This window comes from Python bivittatus, unplaced genomic scaffold, assembly GCF_059951505.1.
Source record: "Python bivittatus isolate LINGU-HERP-01145 unplaced genomic scaffold, Pbiv_v1 ctg000080_np1212, whole genome shotgun sequence".
NCBI classification, from domain to species: Eukaryota; Metazoa; Chordata; class Lepidosauria; order Squamata; family Pythonidae; genus Python; species Python bivittatus.
In genome coordinates this window covers 6,463,528-6,485,205 of record NW_028277035.1, presented here as the reverse complement: position 1 = coordinate 6,485,205, position 21,678 = coordinate 6,463,528, and the positions used below count along the sequence as shown (strand labels likewise).

At 39.9% G+C, this 21,678-nt stretch overlaps 1 protein-coding gene across 1 annotated transcript in view; it reads left to right on the top strand.

The window, feature by feature from the left end:
* The window catches only part of LOC103063242 (uncharacterized), a 58,076-nt gene that overhangs the window by 20,702 nt on the left and 15,696 nt on the right, over positions 1 to 21,678 (top strand). Inside the window, exons 38-56 of the mRNA XM_088133653.1 lie at positions 1,067 to 1,171; positions 1,288 to 1,383; positions 1,764 to 1,915; positions 5,317 to 5,323; positions 7,352 to 7,561; positions 7,645 to 7,788; positions 9,070 to 9,226; positions 10,241 to 10,268; positions 11,022 to 11,139; positions 11,232 to 11,324; positions 11,470 to 11,533; positions 11,610 to 11,708; positions 11,810 to 11,913; positions 12,484 to 12,622; positions 17,153 to 17,271; positions 17,382 to 17,531; positions 18,104 to 18,274; positions 18,594 to 18,897; positions 20,774 to 20,835. Coding sequence (XP_087989779.1) covers positions 1,067 to 1,171; positions 1,288 to 1,383; positions 1,764 to 1,915; positions 5,317 to 5,323; positions 7,352 to 7,561; positions 7,645 to 7,788; positions 9,070 to 9,226; positions 10,241 to 10,268; positions 11,022 to 11,139; positions 11,232 to 11,324; positions 11,470 to 11,533; positions 11,610 to 11,708; positions 11,810 to 11,913; positions 12,484 to 12,622; positions 17,153 to 17,271; positions 17,382 to 17,531; positions 18,104 to 18,274; positions 18,594 to 18,897; positions 20,774 to 20,835 — 2,322 coding nt within the window. The remainder of the gene's footprint in view (positions 1 to 1,066; positions 1,172 to 1,287; positions 1,384 to 1,763; positions 1,916 to 5,316; positions 5,324 to 7,351; positions 7,562 to 7,644; positions 7,789 to 9,069; positions 9,227 to 10,240; positions 10,269 to 11,021; positions 11,140 to 11,231; positions 11,325 to 11,469; positions 11,534 to 11,609; positions 11,709 to 11,809; positions 11,914 to 12,483; positions 12,623 to 17,152; positions 17,272 to 17,381; positions 17,532 to 18,103; positions 18,275 to 18,593; positions 18,898 to 20,773; positions 20,836 to 21,678) is intronic.

Genomic DNA, 21,678 nt, shown 5'->3' with positions numbered 1-21,678 from the left:
CCATGATGCTCAATCAAAAATATTGATGAAAAAACTACTTGGGCTCCCAGTTCCTTCACCTTCCTGCCCAAGGGCTTATATTCATCAACTCCACTCTACTTCATTCACACTACATCCTGCTCCTTTCTCTTAGTGTCATGTATACGCAACATATCTATTTTTCATCGTTTCCTTTGTAAATTCATGCTCTTTACCATTTAGTCCTTTTACCTTCTAAACTGCATTCATCCATATACCATGGTTGTCACTAGATGGAACCGTCAATATTGATCTGTACCTTCCACCATGGCTGTACTCAATTATGGCTTTCCTATAATACATTTTCATAATATAGAACAGGGTAGACAGGTTACCAGCCTCATTTGTACACATGTCACATGCAGCACTGCCTGTGATGTTAAGGAAAGTACCATTCAGTTTTGAAATGTTTTGGCAAGGATGCTACAAATGCAACCAAGGCCTAGTTTATCCTAAGTGTGCTGTCAGGCCCAGCTCAAGAATAACAGGGAAACAATCCAGCCAAGTTCAGTTCTTTATTGCTTACACCATATAGACAGAATCTTGCCAGACTAAATCTGTACTATACTAATGTAATAGATATACTGTGGGAGAATCTAGGGAGTGGCTCTCTTAAGTCTCTTCTTCTTCCCATGCTCCTGCTCTGGACTATGTTACCTTCTGTCTCCCACTTTTCCTTCCTGGAAAGTGCTCCCTTTGTCCTGAGAACCTGGATCTCTACTGCATTCCATCACACATGCATACACTATTTTAGTCAGACTAGGATCTCTAATCTAAGGAGTCTCTTTCAAGCCAACTTACTTTGCCCACATCCTGCACTTTCCAAATGCTGTGTTGGATGCTGCCAGAAAAGTAATGAAGAAAGGAATGGAGAAGACTCGTGTAAAACAAAGTTGGACAAATACAATAGGAAGGGAAGTTATGGGCAGCATTCATCTACATGCTTGTGTAGCCAACCATTATAGCCATGTTTCCACATGCAGTTTCACAATTTAGTGGGCATCTCTACTGCTAGGATAACATGTTTTAATTTTATTTTTCATGTCAGGTTCGTGAGCTGGAAGCTGAGTTTGAGAATGAACAGAAGCGCAGCGCGGAGGCTATCAAAGGTGTACGGAAATATGAGAGAAGAGTAAAGGAACTAACTTATCAGGTGAGAATGGAAGCTGTCATTTATTTCAAATACGTTTAGAAAAACTAATAAAGGAGTAAATAATTTGCATGCTTACTCACTCTCTCCATTCTTTATATCCTCTTCTTAAAAAAAAGTCTGAAGAAGACCGGAAGAATGTTCTGAGACTCCAGGATCTGGTAGATAAATTGCAGCTTAAAGTGAAATCATACAAGAGACAAGCTGAGGAGGCAGTAAGTACACAGAAGGACCTAGTCCAAAAAAGTATCCCTGCACAATTAAAACACGTTATACATAGTGCATAAAATAACGGTGGTTAGTCTTGAAAAGCTCACATTTTATATTTCCTGTGAATATAAAGCTTTATTTGCACGAGAGTTTGTAAAATGTCAGCCTATTCTTATGCACTTCTGATGAATGAAGAACCTCATGGAATTAATCTTTTTAGCATCATGAGATTCTTCCCATGCATCTAGTTTGAGATTTCAGATGAACATTATGCCCTTAAAAAGGTTCAAAGAAGAATTATTGTGCACCTTTTTCTCAGTATAGCTGGCAATTAAATTTGATTCTAACAGAAAAGAAGGAAGGACTTAATTTTATGCTTTCTTAGGAGGAACAATCCAACGTGAACATTTCCAAGTTCCGCAAGATTCAGCATGAGCTGGAAGAAGCTGAGGAGCGGGCTGACATTGCTGAGTCCCAGGTGAACAAACTCCGGGTGAAGAGCCGAGAAGTGCATAAGAAGGTGGTTATAAGCGAAGAGTAAACTCACCTGAAAACTGCAAAGTGACTGAGGAGAAGCGCAAAATGTGAAGCTCTTTGTCACTCCCTGTAATTATTGTTTATTTTGCCTCAATGTCTAGAAAATAAAGATGGTAGAGAACTTTGCATACTAAGAACAGACGTGGCTTCTCTTTCATTCCATTTAATGCTAGAAACTGGAGAGGATTTATGTACTTCCAAATTATCATATTTCCTTTCCATTATTATGCGTACATTTCAATGAGTGTTATTAATACCTAATATTATTATTTCTATAAATGTAGAAATATATTATTTCTGTAATTATAATTTCCATAATATAATCCCCATAATTATTATATTAATTTCTGTAAAACTGGATTTCTCTTGGTAGTTGGAATTAAACAGGTAGCAGAATATAGGGACCTTGGCTGATCTCAGAAAACTACATAGGATTGGAAACTCGTTTGGAGAGCTGAGTACCAGGAAAGGTACGTAGATTAGGAAGGAAAAGAAAAGAAAAGAAAAGAAAAGAAAAGAAAAGAAAAGAAAAGAAAAGAAAAGAAAAGAAAAGAAAGCTGTAGAAGGAAGCAGCGGCAAACCCCTACTATCTTGTTGCCAAGAAAACTACATGGAATTTAATCAAAAACTGAACTTGATTTAGGGGAGCCTTAACCTGGTAACTCTCAACTTTGCAATAGAGGCGTCACAGATTTTAATGGAAAGGCAGATGACATCTTTTAAAAGAAATGGGTAAAATAATGTTAGTTTAAATAGGCCCAAATAGAACATATTTCTATTTTTATGCTAAAGCCTGTTCAAGAGCTGAATGTAGAATGAAACTGAAAGACCAAACTTTTATTGGTCATGAATATATGTGGACAAGTTAGTTAATCTTATAGTATTTATGAAAGCAATGCAAGTTCAAGATATGTGTTTTTTCTACTACTTCTGAACTCTAACCCAGTGAAAAAAATTGGCAAAATAAATAAATAAATAAATAAAAAACCCCACCCAAACCCCAAAACAAAACTGTCCTAGCTTCCTCTTGTTCCAGCAGCAATGTATACAGTTGCCCTGAACTGTAATTATGAGATCAAAAGCTGCGGCTTGGCTTTTGGTTAATCCTAATGATGCACACAATTGCCAACATCACAAAAGTTCAAGAGGCAGAAACATGAGTATATAAGACTTTCATTACCCAGCCATATTATCTCATTTATAATTTTATAAAGTATCCAGATAATCTACTTTTTCATTTTTCCTTTGTTTTCTCACTACTGTTTTCTCACTATAGAAGATGTGTTATGGGGGGAGGGGATGGAATAGTGACACACTGTACAGCCATCATATGTCCCTAAGCAAATAGTTTTCAATACTATCTTGGTACTTAGTCATACATCTGTTTTTAAGGAATCAGCTCAATGATGAAAGAACTTTTAAAAATACATGTAATGGAACTAATACAGACACTGGTTATGAATTAAACTGAAAACAGCACACAGGGGGAATAAGAATAAACTTTATGTTCATTATAACTTTGTTATACAAGCTATACTACAAATAGTATTGGTCGTTTTGCAAAACGATAATTAGATCTTGGAAAACTGGAATTTGAATAGTGATTTATTAGACAACCAAACAGAAGGTAGATCTTGGTGCCTGCTGTTACAAAACTGTATATAATTCTAATAAGAGAATCAATCTTAGCTGTTGGGGAAAAATCTGTACATAGGATTCTACTACTAAAACATCCAGCTTATGTATAAGAGGACAGAGAAATACATAATTATGAACTCACATATGGAATCACTTAGCACACATCACACATATGGAAGTGCTATTTTTGGTGTCGGCCTTACACCATCTGTAAGTGATATTACTTTTGCCTGAATTGTTTCTTGCCATTGTTTATCCAGTTCTTAATCTAAATCAAAAACAAAACCCTAAATTCAAATCGAAATTAGCTAAGCACAAATGAAAATGACATTAACTATCAACTAACTCCATGTAGGCTTGAAATATATGCAGTTAGTTGATAGTTTATGTTCTATCTATCTATAAGTAGATTTCTTCCCCAGAGTTTTGACAAAATTCTATGGGTTTCTTAATCTCTGAGGGATAAACAGTAACTGATTAAGCAGACAATGGAAAATTTTTCTAAAGTTCTAACCAATAAGATCCTCTGCTTGTGAAGCACATCAGTGCTAAATGATGTATAACTTTATAATTGGTTGTGTTGCGGGTCAAGGAAGAGGAGGATGAAATTCAGTGGCCAACACATCTCTTAGAGTAATAATGTCATTAGCACTTAACCCACTAAACAAGTGAAAAAGGAGGAATATTGCAAGCAACCCCCACTCCTACAGCACATCACAGTGCTGAGGGAGAGTGATCAAGCAATACTGAGTAAAGGTGGATAGAACATGGAGAAGGAATGGCACAGTTCCTGGAAGGAGAAGGTGAAACCAATTAGCTTGATGTGGAATTTCCCAAGGATTGTGTCTGAGAAAGAACACATTAAAGGGAAGTTTGAGTTTGCCACTCAGGACTTGGGAAAATACATTGATGCTTTCTTACAGCATACCAGAGCCTCAAGCTCCTTATACTCTTTTATTTTTCCATCATCATCATATCTCTTTCTCAATAACCTTTGGCTTGCTGTTACAAGGCAGAAGTATCTCTTCCCAGCCTCTTCTCTTGCACGCTCTTACGGAGCACATGCTCCTTATAACTCACATTCTAAGCATGGTCCAGAGGGTGTATGAATACTGCCACGGTAATCATAGAAGGCATGCCAAGAGCCCCAAGTCTCCTATTCCTTACCCGTCATCATGACTATTTATCAGGCGTTGTCTGAAAATAGTACACAGGTTTTCCTATTCTCACAAAAATGATTTTATTGCAAAGTAGGCTTTGGACATATCACAATTGGGTTGGAATAAAATATTTGGCAATTATACTTTTTATGTTCATCTTGTGGTAGCACTGACACCATGCATTATTTCACTTCTGCAAAGGTGCAGATGAAAATGGTTTAAGAAAAAGTCATTTAAATGTTACTGAAGCTATTTAAATGTTATGAAGGTTCTTTAAATAACTTTTTAAAACTGATTTCAATGGGAGGGGTAGTCAGTAGCGGTTTTACATTAGGATACTTTTACTGAAAATGTTACAAGTTAATGACTTCCATCAAATATATTTAGAAATGATACAGGCACTTGCAGGAATGCAGTGGCTCAACTCTAAATATATCCAGGGATAATATGAGTAAGAATTATGTTTGCAGTCAACTTTGCCAAAACAATACTTGGCCAGAAATATTTGACCTGTGGCAGAGGAGGTGCTATGGGCTGAGCAGATATTATAAAAGAGTTTCTGGGACCTGCTTTATCTTTGATCTGCCTGTACTTTGCCTACAGATTCAAGGTAAGTCATGTGAAGAATGAACTTAGAATTGGAGGGAAGATCGCAGGCAGGCCTGGAATTCTACACACCCCAGGGCCATCTTGTCATCTCTGGAACTAATTTCTCTGTGAGATTCAGACCTGTTCTTGAATATGTCTATACATTTCCAATCTGTATAATGCATATTCTTGGAACGTTTGGGATTACAAAGAGAATCATCATTTTTTTTTAAATTTATTTTTTGGGTAGTGTTGGCCTGCCTCGAGGCTGCATATAACTTCTTGCAGAAGGTGAGGTAAGGCATAACAATACTAATTCCCATAATATAGATAATATTATAATTCCCATAATATAAATAAACCTGTATTTGAAAATGTAGTTGATATGTAATGTCTAATACACATTAAATATAAACAAATCATTAAAAATGGAGATTCTAGCCCTGAGAGAATTAAAAGAATGTAAGCAAAACATTTTTAAAGTAAACTTTTAAACATTAAATAATAAATGGATCCCCAAATCTATTCAGAAATTAATTTTTAAAAAAAATAAAAGTGCAATACTACAATACTTTAAGAGAGACAGAACACTGGATTCTATTTCAGAACTTATCAGGAAGGCACAAATCTTGTCCTGGACCTCTATCACACCTAATAAAGATGTATCATTTTGCTGGGTATAACAAAGCATGGTTTCCTGGTAACAATCTTTTGGAAGATGCTTTACTTCCAGATGCACAGCAGGATGCATCACAAGCAAGCTTCTGTACTTTCACTTTCAAATTTCTGATAAGAGAGACTGGAATCGTTCTAATTCCGAGGGATAAAGGGGACAGTATTTAATTTCATAGACATAAACATGCTTGTGAATCTCTCTTTTTCAAAACAGTAGAGTAAAAAATAATGAAATATGCATACTTCAAAAGTAGGACAGCCTGGATGCAGGAGATAGAATTAGTTTTTGTTGCTGATTAAATTCACAGTTCCTTCATTACTTTACTCATCCCCTATTGGAATAATATCCAGTGATCAAATATTTTATATATATATGATAATGTTTTATAGCTGTTCTGTGAGATATGTTGCATATAAATCACAATTTTTTTTCATCCACCGACATACTCAACTTCTTTCTCTGCTTCACTGTTTCAATATTTTTTTTTTTTAAATACCTGCTGAATTCTCAGTAGAGCCCTGTTTTGTTACCTATACTTAACTAAAGCCATTGCTTATAGAATACAGTAGGGAAATAGGGTGCTATTATGCCCTGTGCTGAATTATATTTCCTTCCAGGGTTGATGTTCAGCTCTACCAACTGGCATATAGAATATAAAATTGAGTGGGACATAAAGGCAAAATAACAGACATTAGAATGTCACTTTTGTGAACGGAACAGATGTTCATGTTTCACTGGGAAATGGCAACTAATACTAATATATCCCAAGGAAAAAAGCAATATTTATCCCATAAGAGATGGATACAAGCTCTGTATCTTCTCTATCACTATCTTTATCTCTATTCTCTAGCCTAAGCTCATACATCTTTTGTCTATTCATTCACGGTTTATATTTCTAACTTTTACTCTTGGACACCTTGAGTAAAAAGTTGATGGTAATGATGATGACAGGGGAAGGATTCAAACCATATTCTGGTTTATTAATGTCTGCAAGTTCCTAACTGAACTGAAGTGGCACATTTTAAGAGAGGATTACTAGATATATATACAAGGGTGTGATGTGCCTATATTTATTTACTGACATTTATTTATTATCTGTTACACATTTTAAAAATATTAAACCAACTTAACTCTTGGGTGAATTTCTCTCCCTCCAGAAAAGGAAAGATAGGTTCCTTCTGGCAGAGGATGTGGCTTCCATCAAACCTAGAAGAGTCTTGTACTCATAAGCAGTTGCTAAGTGCACATGATGGAAGGTTGCAAAACAAAACAAAACACTAAATTAGCCTTTCAGAAAAGCTTGTGTTGTATCTATAACCCGATGGAACATTTTTCTCTCCATAGTGTTCACTGCTGAGGTGCCTCTTATAAACTGTAGCCATGTCGTCTGATGCTGAGATGGCAGTTTTCGGGCCAGCTGCTTCCTTTCTTCGAAAGTCAGAAAAGGAAAGAATTGAGTCCCAGAATAAGCCCTTTGATGCCAAGACCTCAGTTTATGTGGTGGATGCTAAGGAATCCTATGTGAAAGCCATTGTACAAAGTAGAGAAGGAGGGAAAGCCACAGTCAAGACTGAAAAAGGAGAAGTGAGTAAAAGACACGAAACTTATTGTCAAAAGTTATCCTCTATAAGATGATGTCAGCTTGTCCACTTTTTTTCCTTCCCTAGAGTGTGACTGTTAAGGATGACCAAGTCTTTCCTATGAACCCTCCCAAATACGACAAAATTGAGGACATGGCCATGATGACCCACCTCAATGAACCTGCTGTCCTGTATAACCTCAAAGAGCGTTATGCAGCCTGGATGATCTATGTGAGTGCAGGCATGGTTTCTGTTTGCTGCCTTCTGCTAATGCAATATTGTGGGTTTAAATAATAAATGTACAATCTCTTAAGACTCATCAGGTTCATGTAAAATCTGAACAAATACCCAATAGAGATTTTAATGATAACAGAGTCAATTGATGACTGCATGTTTTACATGGTCTCTAGAAATGGACACTTCCAGGATAACTATCATAGATTAAGAGGAGAATAAACTGCTCAAAGTAAAGTTCATGGAGTCCAGTGTCCAGATTTGATAGCATCCTCCAACAAACAGCCTGTTGAAGCATCATTCAGACTCTGATTTTTCATTGTCAGAATAGTCTATAAATCAGTTTGGTGATCACATATTTCTGCACACAATTAACATTCATATAGCTAAGAGGTGGGCTATTCTATGCATATAAGTGATGCTGGGGGAGGGGAGTAGACCTCTATGCATGAGCTCTATGGGTTGATACAGCAGTTTCTGTACAATACTATGTACTGTGCACATACTTTCTACAATAAGCCTTTAGTAAGTATGGAACATATGATTTTGTTCCCTTCATGCTACACTGAAAATATCTATCATGCTATGGATAAAAGAAATACAGTAGATGGGCACAGGATGACTGAGAACTTAGTGTGGCAAATTTGCCCTTTTTAGTTTACCACTCCTGCTCCCCAGTCTTCCTTTGTTCCCCACCAACTTTCCTCATTTTTTTCCTCCACAACCCTAAAACGTCTTTAAATGACCTTTAATTATCTCTACATCAGCCTCAAGAATCATGATGTTGAGGAGAAGGATTAGGATATTATAGGAAACTCTTTAATAAGGAATAGGAACATGCTGGGCATGTTATCTTTGGACTTGAATTTTGCTCCTCAGACTCAACACTGTGAAATGAGCAAATCAAAGCCAGACAATAAGACACATTTGTAATGTTATATTATATACAGTATTTTAGAAATGGTACTTTCTTATTTGAGAGAAAATGTATGGGTTTCTAAAGAGGACATACTTCCAATTTTGGACAGTGTTTTAATATTTGGAAGGACTACTTTCTCCCACGGTACTGAAAATTGAAGTGTTGAGTTTTTAATCTTAAACTTAATAGATAAAATATTGGTTCACCAAGTTTCAGTTGGTCTGATTTATTTATGTATTTATTTCCCTTTTCCACTCTTTCCCCCTTCCATAGAAGTCTTTTATACATGATTAGTTTCCTTAGAGTTCAAGGAATATAACAAGCAAATAAACGTGGATACTTGTGTTATACTTTTGCAGACCTACTCAGGTCTCTTCTGCGTCACTGTTAATCCCTACAAGTGGTTACCAGTGTATAATCCAGAAGTGGTGGCTGCCTACAGAGGCAAAAAGCGACAAGAGGCCCCTCCCCATATCTTCTCCATTTCTGACAACGCGTATCAGTTCATGTTAACTGGTGAGTAGATGAGTGTCTCTGAAAAAAAACGAGGCAGGGAAAACAGGAGGAATATGGCTTCTGGAATTCTTTCCAGCCCCTTAAGAATAGTTCAACCACAGACATTTATTGTGATCAAATAAATAACAAAATAAATACTACATACAAAAAACAGACAGACAAATACGGCAATGAAATCACAGTGAGCTCTACAGGCAATAAAACAGTATCAGAATCATGCTGATAAGATGGCAACGGTTCTCAATACAGCCTGGAAAATTGACTAAGAAAAGGTGACAAGATGCATCCACACACCTTTATAAAAGGAGTAATGAACACAGGCAACGCACTGAATGGCAAATGCTTCATAGATATGGGATTTTTAAAATTTCCCCTCAACAGTAGTAATTGAAAGTACCTTAAAATGTGTTTTAAGAATAGCTTTGCTCCATGTCTTGGGTAGGGAGAGAAGGGTACTTAGAATGAAGAAGTCACCAAGTTGCTGAGCTGTTGCCCAATGGCTTGTCCCAAAAGGATTAGTTGAGGCAAGTTTTGCGGATTTTTTTTTCTCCCCTCCATGGCCACAGCCTGATCTGGCCCTTTTTCAAACATGATGTTTCTTCTGTTGGGTTCTCCTGCCACACCAATCAGTTAACCTGCTGATGGACTAAAAGAGATTGAGTCCTGAGCCTTTTTACTTTCTTTCCAAATCTCTTAAGTAGGAAAAATTAATTTTTTCCTACTTATGTCCTTTCTCCTTTAAAACGACCACTGCTCAAAGAGAAATAGATGAAAACTACTTATTTAGGATTTATGACACCTATATGCATACATTGGGAAAAGCGAGTTCAGAAATTTAGAGGATAATGTTCTTCTGCTCACTTATATTTAAAATGATATGTTTTGTTTTAAGAATAGCTTTGCTCCATGTCTTGGGTAGGGAGAGAAGGGTACAAATCAAAAAAATGATTTTTTTGAAATGTGTCATATAATTGTAAAAAGTTACAAGTCACTTTTTTAAAAACTTCTTTTCAGATCGCGAGAATCAGTCCATTTTGATCACGTAAGTATTCTTTCTTAAGTGGTTGACTTTTGTTCTATTGACTGCTCTGGAATAAAATTAGGACCACTAGCTCTCTGTTCTGAAACAAACTGCAGGACTCTTGGGTATCACAGGACGTAACTACATTCAGTTTAAATGCCGTAACAATAATAATTCCTCGACAATACTCAGCAGCTCCAAAGATTCTTCACCAAATTGCACTGGAAACAATTGAAGTTAGTCTGGTATAACAGACAATGAATATGCTTATAGTCTTTAGAATAAGTATGGGAAAATTATTTTAGCTAGAAGGCCAAAGGTGGGTGTACCAGCCGAGGTTTGCACACACTCTTTTGTACTCTTTTACGCACACATGAACACACAAACAAAGGATTGAATCCTGACCTCCATTAGGCTTGAAACTGAGATTCCTCCATCTGTCCTCTCACTTTATGGTGCAACTAGACTTGAAAAAAACATCAAAACAACAGCATGGGACAGTTGAGAGAGTTGCAGAAGAGAATTAATTCATCTGCATGAGTTTTTGCTATGTCTTGCTGAGCCAGAATTAATATAAATTTTGTGGGTAGGCAGAGTATGCGGAATGAAAGCTGCAATTTCCTATAGTTCAATCAGGCTTGGAAAGCCTTTCCAATTTCCCAGGTCTGAGGGCAGATGAGGTCAACCCCCATCCCTACTTCTTAGTAAACTGGAATTGGAATCTCAATGAAATGATTTCTGACACATTAATGGAAGTCTTCTTTGGATCAATAGTGGAGAATCTGGTGCTGGAAAAACTGTGAACACGAAACGTGTCATCCAGTATTTTGCAACCATTGCAGCTGCTACTGACAAGAAAAAGGAAGAACCAGTTCCACAAGGCAAAATACAGGTGTGTTTTATGCAAAAAAAAAAAAAAAAAGTGAATACCTATAATTTCTCTGTGACTGAAAAAAATGAAAACTAATGATATTTTCACTGAAGGGCACCCTTGAAGATCAAATCATCAGTGCCAACCCCTTGCTGGAGGCTTTTGGAAACGCCAAGACTGTGAGAAATGACAACTCTTCACGCTTTGTAAGTCCTGTATAAAGTGTGACCAAGTACTTAACTTTCATTTCTGAAAAGTTGAATGCCATCTATGTTTGCAAGTTAACTCTCTAAAGTACATGCAAATTCCATCTCCCAGGATTTTTAACGTTATGCCTTCTCTTCTTTAAAGGGCAAATTCATCAGAATCCATTTTGGTGCCACTGGCAAACTGGCTTCTGCAGACATTGAGACCTGTAAGGGATCTTTCTTGGTGTGTTTATCTGACTCTTTCTTTCTTCCTTAACTAATTCAACTTCATTGCTTTGCCAGATCTGCTGGAGAAGTCCAGAGTTACTTTCCAGCTCAAGGCTGAAAGGAGCTACCACATCTTTTATCAGATCATGTCCAACAAGAGGCCAGAGCTGATCGGTAAGGAGAAGCATCCGTTTGGAGGACTACTTCAACTATTAAACACTCAACATTGGCTGATGCTTGAAAATGAAGCCATGCTTGTGTTTCTTTTTATGCAGAAATGCTTCTGATTACTACCAACCCATATGACTATCACTATGTGAGTCAGGGTGAGATATCTGTTGCCAGCATTAATGATCAGGAAGAGCTGATGGCAACTGATGTAAGTAATTTGCAGAATTGAGGACATGAAATATTAACTTGATTACATTTCCACTTGTCGTGTACCCTTTTCAATGGAATTATGTTGGGGCAAAACTATTTTTAAATGTCCTAATAAAAAGGAATGTGAAATGTTTCAGTCAGAAAGCTTCAGGGAGTAGCAATAGCAATAGTGGCAAGACTTTCCCTTCTTCCATCTTTCTTCTAAACAAAACTTATTGCTACTGCTTCTGCAAAAAAAGATGAGCATCTATCAGTGTTTTGATATTCCCCCTTTCAGATTGTTCTCTTTTTATAATGATACATCATAGTTTAGCACTGCTCAAAAACATTCTTGGTGGGGAGGTGTGGGAGTGTAAGAAATCATGGGAACCAGCAGAGCCTGCTATCCCTCTTCCTCTCAAATGAAGTTATTTCTTGATGCACTGCTTCAAGAATGGACATTATGGAGTAAAAAATGACAGACCACTAATTACTAAAAGGTTCTCCAACTCCAAATAGGGATTAGCATTGAAGAGCTTGCTTTCCTCCAGCGATCAGGCAGCATTTTGATTATAGATTCAATTGCCAGAGCGCCATTGACATCCTGGGCTTCACTGCTGACGAAAAGACAGCCATTTACAAACTGACGGGAGCCGTCATGCACTACGGGAACATGAAGTTCAAGCAGAAGCAGCGAGAGGAGCAGGCTGAGCCAGACGGCACTGAAGGTATTTGAAAAATCCCTCATACTGCTCAGCTACAGAATGACAAACGTTGCATGCTAAGACCCAGAATATGATACGGAGGATGCAGTATAACATATCAGTTACAGGACTGTGCTGTGTAGTCTGCTAAGATATGGCAGTTTATTATAAGTATTTTCCTTACCAGACTAACAAAGACACAGTGCTTTTTAAAAGATTAGCTTTAGAAGCAAATACACGGGAAAATGAAGATGTATTTTAAGTTGCTATTTTCCTATTTGATAGATATACTTCTTGCAAACTTTGGGAGTGTGGTCATCTCCACTTCATACAAAGCTGACTGAAGTTGTACACATCTGCTTTAGGGTTCTCTCCCCCCCCAATAATATATTATTTTAACAATTCAATTGTTAAAATGCTAATCAAATTGGAAGATAGTGAAAAACAGATAATTATGGATGGCCTATTTGGCATAACTTGGCATAACATATTTGGTGGCTGGCGACATACAGTACGTATCACATATATTATATAATTAAGATGGCGGAGACAGAGGGAGCTGTAGTTGGGCTGTACTCGTGTTTGTTGTGGTGTGTTTGAATATTTTTTTGGTGGCATTTACCTGGATGGATGTGGACTTTTCAACCTGTTTGGGCTGGAGGTTTGGAGGAGTGGGCCAGACCGGACTGGAGCATGCCATGCTGGAAGATGGCCATGTTTGTTGTTTTGTCACTGTTTGCTGTTTTGCGGCATTTTGTGGCATTTTGTGCAGCACTTTTGCAGTGTTTTGCTGGCAACACCTGCTGAATTGTCCTTGTTTGTGGCTTCAGCTTTTTTGAACTTGAACCTGGCAATGGTTGGACCTGGTGGCAGTTTTGGGCTTCTGGGCTGTCTTGGAGGAGAGGGCTGAGAAGCGGGCCGGAGGACAGGCCGTGCTTGTTCTTCTGCTGTGCTGGGTGTTCCGACTGTGTCTGTGGACTTGGCGGTGCCTGCAGACTCAGCTGAGTTTGGAGACAATCCCCTCCTGCACCCCTCATCTTGCTGCTGCTGCTGCTGCTGCTGCTGCTGCTGGATGCTTCTTCCTGTACCATCTGCTTTTTTTGCTGCTGGACCCTGGGGCTTTGGAGGTGTGGCCAGTGGCTGGGCAGGGGGAGGGTGTTACAGTAGAGTAGCAGGCTACTGTGGACCCCCCTCCCCCCTTGGAGACCAATTTTGCTTTTCCTCTGAGTAGCCCTGAGAAAGAAGGAGGAAGAAAGAAAATGAGATGGCTCCATGTGCTGACTGAGTTGCCACTGTGAATGGATAATTGATTCTTCCTCTTGGGTGAGAGCCAGAGGAGGAATTGGTGGTGGCTGAATGGAAGGGATCCTCTATCAGCTGGTGGGAGTAGCAGGAGAGGGTCCCTATGAGTAAACATGTGTGAATGCATTGTAGTGTGTGTGTGGGTATGTGTTATGGTAAGTGGGGAGGTGATAGCTGGGTACCCTGATGGGGCTGAGAGCTAGTGAAGCTAAAGTGCCTCGGGGTGTCCGGCTTCCCCTCCCAGGTATGGTTGGAGAGAACAGTAAGAGGTCCCTGGTCTTAGGTCTTGGGGGCCTGGATTTGGGGATGGAACTGCCCGGGGGGGGGGGCAGAGGTGGGCCATAGTAGTGTGGTGGTGATGGGCATGGGGAGATATGTAGGAGACAGGGAGCAGGCCACTCTCAGGAAATGTGAGACCCAGTCAGCAGATCTTCAGTGGCCCTTTCAGCTGCTGCTTCTAAATGCCAGGTTGGTCTGTAATAAGACCTCCCTCATTAGTGATTTAATCATTGATGAGAGGGCTGACCTGGCATGTATTACCGAGACCTGGATGACTCCGGAAGGGGGGTTAGCCCTTTCAGAGATATGCCCAGCTGGGTTTTGGATGTGGTATCAGCTGAGACTCAGGTGCAGGGGTAGAGGTGTGGCAATTGTCATCTGGGAATCTCTTAAAGCTTTCAGGGGTGCTGCACCACAGGTCACCGAATGTGAGACCCTGTTCATTAAGTTGGGCTCTAGAGACCAGCTGGGATTGTTGCTGGTACAAACCAGCTTCCCTGCTGCATAGCAACCTCCCTGCCTGAGCTCCTTGACTTCATTTCTGGGTTGACAGTGGAGTTCCCCAGACTTATGATTCTGGAGGATTTCAACCTGCCTTCTCTAGGAGTGGGGTCTAAGGTGGCTCAGGAGTTCATGGCCACCAAATCCATGAACTCCTAAATCATCCAGAGCCAGACATGGGACGGTGGTCATACACTGGATCTGGTGTTCCTGTCAGAGCAGTAGCTATGTGATCTGAAATTGGAGGAGCTCTTGGTGTCTCCCTTGTCATGGTCAGATCACATCCTGATTTCCATGGGATTCTCTAGTGCCACTATTCACTGCAGGGAGTTGGACCCTTAGATTGGTCTATCCCTGGGAACTGACGGACCTGAATGGGTTTCAGAAGGAGTTGGAGGTTGTTCCTGCTGGTCTGCTGCACAGTCCAACCAAAACCTTGGTTGCTGCTTGGAATAAGGGGGCAGCTGAGGCATTGGATCGAATTGCACCCATGTGAACTCTCCCCTCTCTGGGATTCTGTCACTGCCCATGGTTCACAGAGGAGCTGAGGGAGATGAAGCAAGAGAAGAGACATCTAGAGCATTGCTGGCACTCAACAAAGGATGAATTTGACCAAACATGGGTTAGAGCTGCTATTAAGGCCTACCTTGTGGTCGTAAGGGCTGCAAAGCATCAGTACTTCTCTGCCCTTATTGCATCCATGGAGAGCCATCTCACAACCTTGTTTTGGGTGACATGAACCCTCTTGGGTAGAGGGGGCCCGAAGAACCTTTTGCAGGGGTCTGCAGAGGAATTTGCTCAGCATCTGTCAGACAAAGTTGCTTGGATTCGCTCATAGTTGGATGCCGGCCTTGCTGCAGGTCCAGAGGAGATGCCTGGGGTGGAGTCTTGCCTGGTTACCTGGGAACAGTTTGAACCTGTTGGACCTGAGGAAGTGGACAGGTCCTTAGGACTGTGAGCTCAGCCACCTGCTCTTTAAATCCATGCCCCTCCTGGCTTGAGAAAGCGGACTGGGGTGTGTGTGTCATGTGAGAGGATTCTAGTGGTGGTTAATTCTTCGAGTGAGGGGGTTGTACCTTTGCCTCTTAAAGAGGACTTGGTTCTCCCCCTTCTCAAGAAGCCATCACCAGACCCCACTATGCTGGACAATTTTCATCCAGTATCTCACCTCCCTTTTTTGGGGAATGTGGTTGAGAAGATAGTTGCACAACAACTTCAGAGGACCTCGGATGAAGTGGATTATTTGAGACCTTGGTATGGGACAGAAACGGCATTGGTCGCACTTTTGGATGATCTCTGGCATGGGCGGGATGGGGGTTGTGCATCCATCCTTGCTCTACTTGACCTCTCAGTGGCTTTCGATACCATCGACCATGGTATCCTTCTGGATCGGGTCAGAAGATTGGGGTTGGATGGCCCAGTGTTGTGCTGGTTTGCCTCCTTTCTCCGGGGTCGATTCCAGTCAGTGGTGATTGGGAAGGAGAGATCCTGCCCTTGGCCCTTGCTATGTGGAGTGCCACAGGGTTTGGTACTCTCTCCTCTCCTATTTAACATCTACATGAAGCCACTGGGTGTGCTTATCTGTTGCCATGGGGTGAGATATCATATCTCTACCCCTGGTGAATTAAGCGATTCCATGAATGTCTTACCTCTATGCCTGGAGGCTGTGAGGGTCTGGATAGGGAACAACAGGCTTTAGCTGAACCCTGGCAAGATTGACTGGCTTTGGATTTGGGGGCCTACCAGTTCTAGGACTATGCCATCTTTGGTGCTGAATGTAGTTGCAGTGCCCCAGACAGACCTGGTGCACAATCTGGGGGTCCTCCTAGACTTATGACTCCTGCTTGAAGAGCAGGTGGCAGCTGTGGCTAGGAGAGCCTTTGCACAGCTTCATGTTGTGTGCCAGTTGCACCCATTCCTGGATTGGGGGGCTCTGCTCTCAGTCACTCATGCCTTACTCACCTCCAGATTGGACTACTGTAATGCACTCTACATGGGTCTGCCCTTGAAGAGTATCTAGAAGCTTCAACTGGTACAGAACGCAGTGGCGTGGGCAGTTACATGTGCTCCCAGAACAGCACATGTCACATCTCTGCTCCACAAGCTGAACTAGTGACGTTCTAAAATGGCTCCACCATTGTGGTTAATATTCACTCTCTCCTGTGCCTTGTAGTTATATTTCAATTTTAATAATGAGTGTTTTATATTTTTATAATGATTCTTTTTATATATTTATTGTTTTATTTGATTGTTGTGTGCTGCCCAGAGTCACTTCTTATGAGATGGATGGCCATATAAATTTGATAGATAGATAGATAGATAGATAGATAGATAGATAGATAGATAGATAGATAGATAGTTGATAGATAGAATCTGTTTGAAGACAAGATTGTTTTGATCTTCTAGAAGAGTTCTGAATTATAGCCTTTCTAATGCACAGTGATCATATCTTTCTTTCACGACTCTGCTCAGTGGCGGACAAGGCTGCCTACCTCATGAATCTCAACTCAGCAGACCTGCTGAAAGCTCTGTGCTACCCCCGAGTCAAAGTTGGCAATGAATTTGTCACCAAAGGCCAAACTGTCCAGCAGGTAACTATTTATAAAATTAAAGGGAAAGCTTTGATATTTAAATACATTCCTTAGGTGCTTGTTCTATGTTTTATATGTCACCAATTTGTGTATATATCCTGTTCTTCTAGGTATATAATAATGTTGGTGCTCTGGCTAAAGCTGTCTTTGAGAAGATGTTCTTGTGGATGGTAATACGTATCAACCAACAACTGGATACCAAACAACCCAGACAGTACTTCATCGGTGTGCTGGACATTGCTGGCTTCGAGATTTTTGATGTAAGGAAATGAAACCTTGGGACCAAGGAGCTGGTTTTTGTTATCCAGTCTTTCTAATTCTTTTTTGTTGTGCCATCTTTGTTCTGAAATGCCTTTATTAGTTCCTAACGTAGGCTGTAATTTTTTGCAATTTCCAACTGAAAAAACATTGCAGCAGACTTTTAAAAACTGTGGCAACATGCATAAGCATAGAATTGACCGCAGATATATTCAGAATTGAACAGTTAGCCAACCTGGAGAAAGCTCTGCAAGGTACTAGCAAACTCATGACCAAGAAAGAAAGTTCTAAATACAAAAGAGAAAATAAAAGGCATTTAAAACAAACATATAGCAAATTTATTCAGTCAAAAATTAGTATGAGTTCTGCTTATAGTATCTGTAACTATCTTTCAGGATAATAATCATGTTTTTAATTCAGTATCAGAAGAAAAGTTCTTATAAGTCAGCAAAACACTGGTTTTATGCAGACATACAGATGAAAGATACTTTATAGTTAAGTATTTGGAAACCAAAATTAAGAACAGATAATACATTGTGTGTTTTTAAAACAAATGCTCCCCTTTCCCCCCAAGTTCAACAGCTTGGAGCAGCTGTGCATCAACTTCACCAATGAGAAACTGCAACAGTTTTTCAACCACCACATGTTTGTGCTGGAGCAAGAAGAGTACAAGAAAGAAGGAATTGAATGGGAGTTCATCGACTTTGGAATGGACCTGGCTGCCTGCATTGAACTCATTGAGAAGGTCTTTGTCAAAACTTGCCATAATTTCATCTAATGATCCTTAACTGTCTTGGCATAAGCAAGTTGTACCCCTGGTTGTAGCTGTAGTTTTGCGAGCATAACTATAGTCTTTATGGTGCAGCTGTATTTGTTACAATGTTTCCTACTCAAGATGTTTTAAATGCTTGTTTGTTCTGTTAATGATATTTCTTCATAGGTAGGCTATCAAGAGAAAGCCATTCTTTTTGGCTCTAATGGCCAATACTATGACATTATTTGAGATAATATATAACAATAGAGTCCATGTGGTGGCAACTTCTCTTTCTCTCATTGCCTTACAGCCCATGGGCATTTTCTCCATCCTGGAAGAAGAGTGCATGTTCCCCAAGGCCACAGACACATCTTTCAAGAACAAGCTCTATGACCAGCACCTTGGCAAGAGCAACAATTTCCAGAAACCAAAGCCGGGGAAAGGGAAAGCTGAAGCTCACTTTGCACTGGTACACTATGCCGGCACTGTCGATTACAACATCAGTGGCTGGCTGGACAAGAACAAGGACCCCCTCAATGAAACGGTGGTGGGTCTGTATCAGAAATCTTCCATGAAGACCCTGGCCTTACTGTTTGCTGACCGTCCAGCGGAAGGTAATTCTTAGGACTTGAAACAGATTCATAAACATCATTCTGAGGAGTAACAACAGCTGCCCGTGTAAGGAATACTTCAGTACTATCCCCAGATGCACACTCAGAGGTAGTGCAATGGTAGCCAGTGTTTTTCTTTTTACATTTTTTGAACAGATTGCTTGACACTGCACATTGAGCTAAAAATCCCATCTTTAGCCTTGAATAGTATTTTCTTCTCATTGTCCCCCTTCTTCACATAATGGAAGTTGCAAGGAAGAAGTCAAATGAGCAAAGATCTAGCTGGTAGACAACATATCACTGCTGTGATATAACCAACTTAGCTTGTGACATTCAGGATCATTGTTCTCACTGAAATATTGTAGTGTGTCATATCTACACTAAATGGCAGCAAAGAGTCAGATTCTCTGCATCTCTTTCCTGCCATCTAGTGCATTTTTACAACCTAGATAAAGTGAGCCTTAATTACGGAATGAATTAGATAATTTAGTCAGTTTATCCATTTTTGGGGGGGATAGCATGCTAGAGCGAACCATAAACTAGCCACAAGGGCTGGGTTATACAATGTAGTGGGCTGAAATGTGGTTCGCTAATTTGTAGTTCAGTATGCTGTGTGGGCAGCCTATAGTTGTAAGCTTAAGGAATATTTTCTATACAGGTTAGGGAATGCCCAGCCAAGGAGCTCATATTCGTAAACCTAAAGATTGAAAAATCACATATCTTATACTTGATGTCCAGAGGATCCTGAAGACACCATTCTGATAAATTGGTACTTTGTAAATGATTATGTCCCCAGTAGCAAGCTTTTTGTGAATGGGCAAGCCCCCAACAGCCATTTCGCAAGAGTGTCCACATTCTCAACCTTTCAAATGTGCCCATCAGCCCCAAAAGGTGGTGCAGTCTGCCTTAACATAGCTCCAATCAGATATTTCCTAAAACTTGCTTAACAAATAAAACTGAATACATATGCAGTCTTTATAGTCCTTTGGCTTCTCCTAAAGACCCTCAGCCCATACTTCAGCACAACCTTAACCCATGTTCTATAAATTACCGTAACATTAACATTGGCTAAAGTACTTATGTTTCACTTTTTCTCTGAGAGCTTTATCCTCATGACAACCCTATGAGCTTGATTGGGATGAGAGACAGACTAGCCAAATGACCCACACTGACCCCAAATCACCCACTGGGTGTCATGCTGAAATCTCTTCGCCTATACTACACTTTTAATTTTCTCCCACAAAAACTCCAAATATGTAACCTTCAAATAAATGCAAGTAAATATGATGAGCTGATCTGGTTCAAACATGCTAAGCCACAGTACGCTTCACTGTTTTTGGATTAGCATGACGGGTGAACCTACCAAGTGTGGTTTAGTAACAGACTTCACATCAGTCCCTGCAATAAAACTCCTTTCTTCAGAAACCTGGCCCACATGCAGTAACTAACTGCAGACACATTTGGATGTAGCATGAGTAGCATTTGCATGTAGCATGAGAAGTTCATACTAAAGACATGAAACAAGTCATAGATACATGGAAGATAAGCCTATGAGAGAGCAAGGAATATTTTCAATCTTAAGCCTTTTCCTCCTATTTTTTTCAGATCAACAGAATCTTAATTGTTCTGTCTCCCACCTGAAAGGCTGACATCTGATCAGAGTTGGGCTAATAATGTTGCCTGGCTTTAATCCCTGCCTCACCAGCTGCAGTCCGTACAGCTAGCATCACATACATATAAACTGATATATCTTGCTCAACAAACTGAAACACAACCAATGTGATATAACTATCGTTAGTTACCTGTGCTGCAGAATAATTAAGTCCCAGATAAAAGTGTCTAATTGTAGTCCTCCCCGCCCCCTTTTCTTCTTTTCCAGAGGGCAAAAAGGCTGCAAAGAAGAAGGGATCTTCTTTCCAGACGGTCTCTGCCCTTTTCAGGGTACAGAACTCAGATGTTTTATTCTTTATTCCTTGTTGGACACTCACACAGCAATGATATGCCTCTCTGTACAAACGTAGGATATCTGCAGGGGGTAGAATATGGGGGAGAGATAGAATATATGCCTTACTGCCACACACAGAAAGCAATTTCTGGCATCTGCAGAATTGCAAATGGGAGAGCCACCGTCAGGTCCCTGATTGGCAGTGGCTTTCCAGGGTGGAAGATAGGAAAAGAGCTCAACGGCAGAGCTCTTGCCAGTTCATTTGGCTACATAGATTAACTTGACATAAAACAGCTTTTAATATTCATAAGCTGATAGAGCAATAAACACGTTTAGCCTCCTCAGAAGAGGAAAAACAAGATAAGTACAGTTGAATGTTAGGCCAAAGCATTCTATAACAATTCAAGTCTACCAATGGTCCTTAAGGGGAGAACACATCGCAGTGAAGATTATAGGGACTGAACACAGTTCACAACTGAGCTGTTTTTCTTTTAAGCCACTGAGTTGTGAAACAGTTATTAATCCCAGCAGCATTTAATTAAGGTATCTATAACAGGCTCTCCAAATATAAAGAACAGGCACCGTCCTAAAAAATGTAACCAATGTACCACAGTCTGAATATTAACTGGTACAGAATGGTGCAAAAGTGTTAAATTATGACAAAGGGTGTTTGTGAGAATGTGGGGAAAACTCACAGTATTTTATTTATTTATTTATTTATTTATTCATTCATTCATTCATTCATTCATTCATTCATTCATTCATTCATTCATTCAGCTATCTATGGCAAAATTTGGAGCTCATTCCTTAGTTTTTTCTTAATAGATAAAGATGCTTTT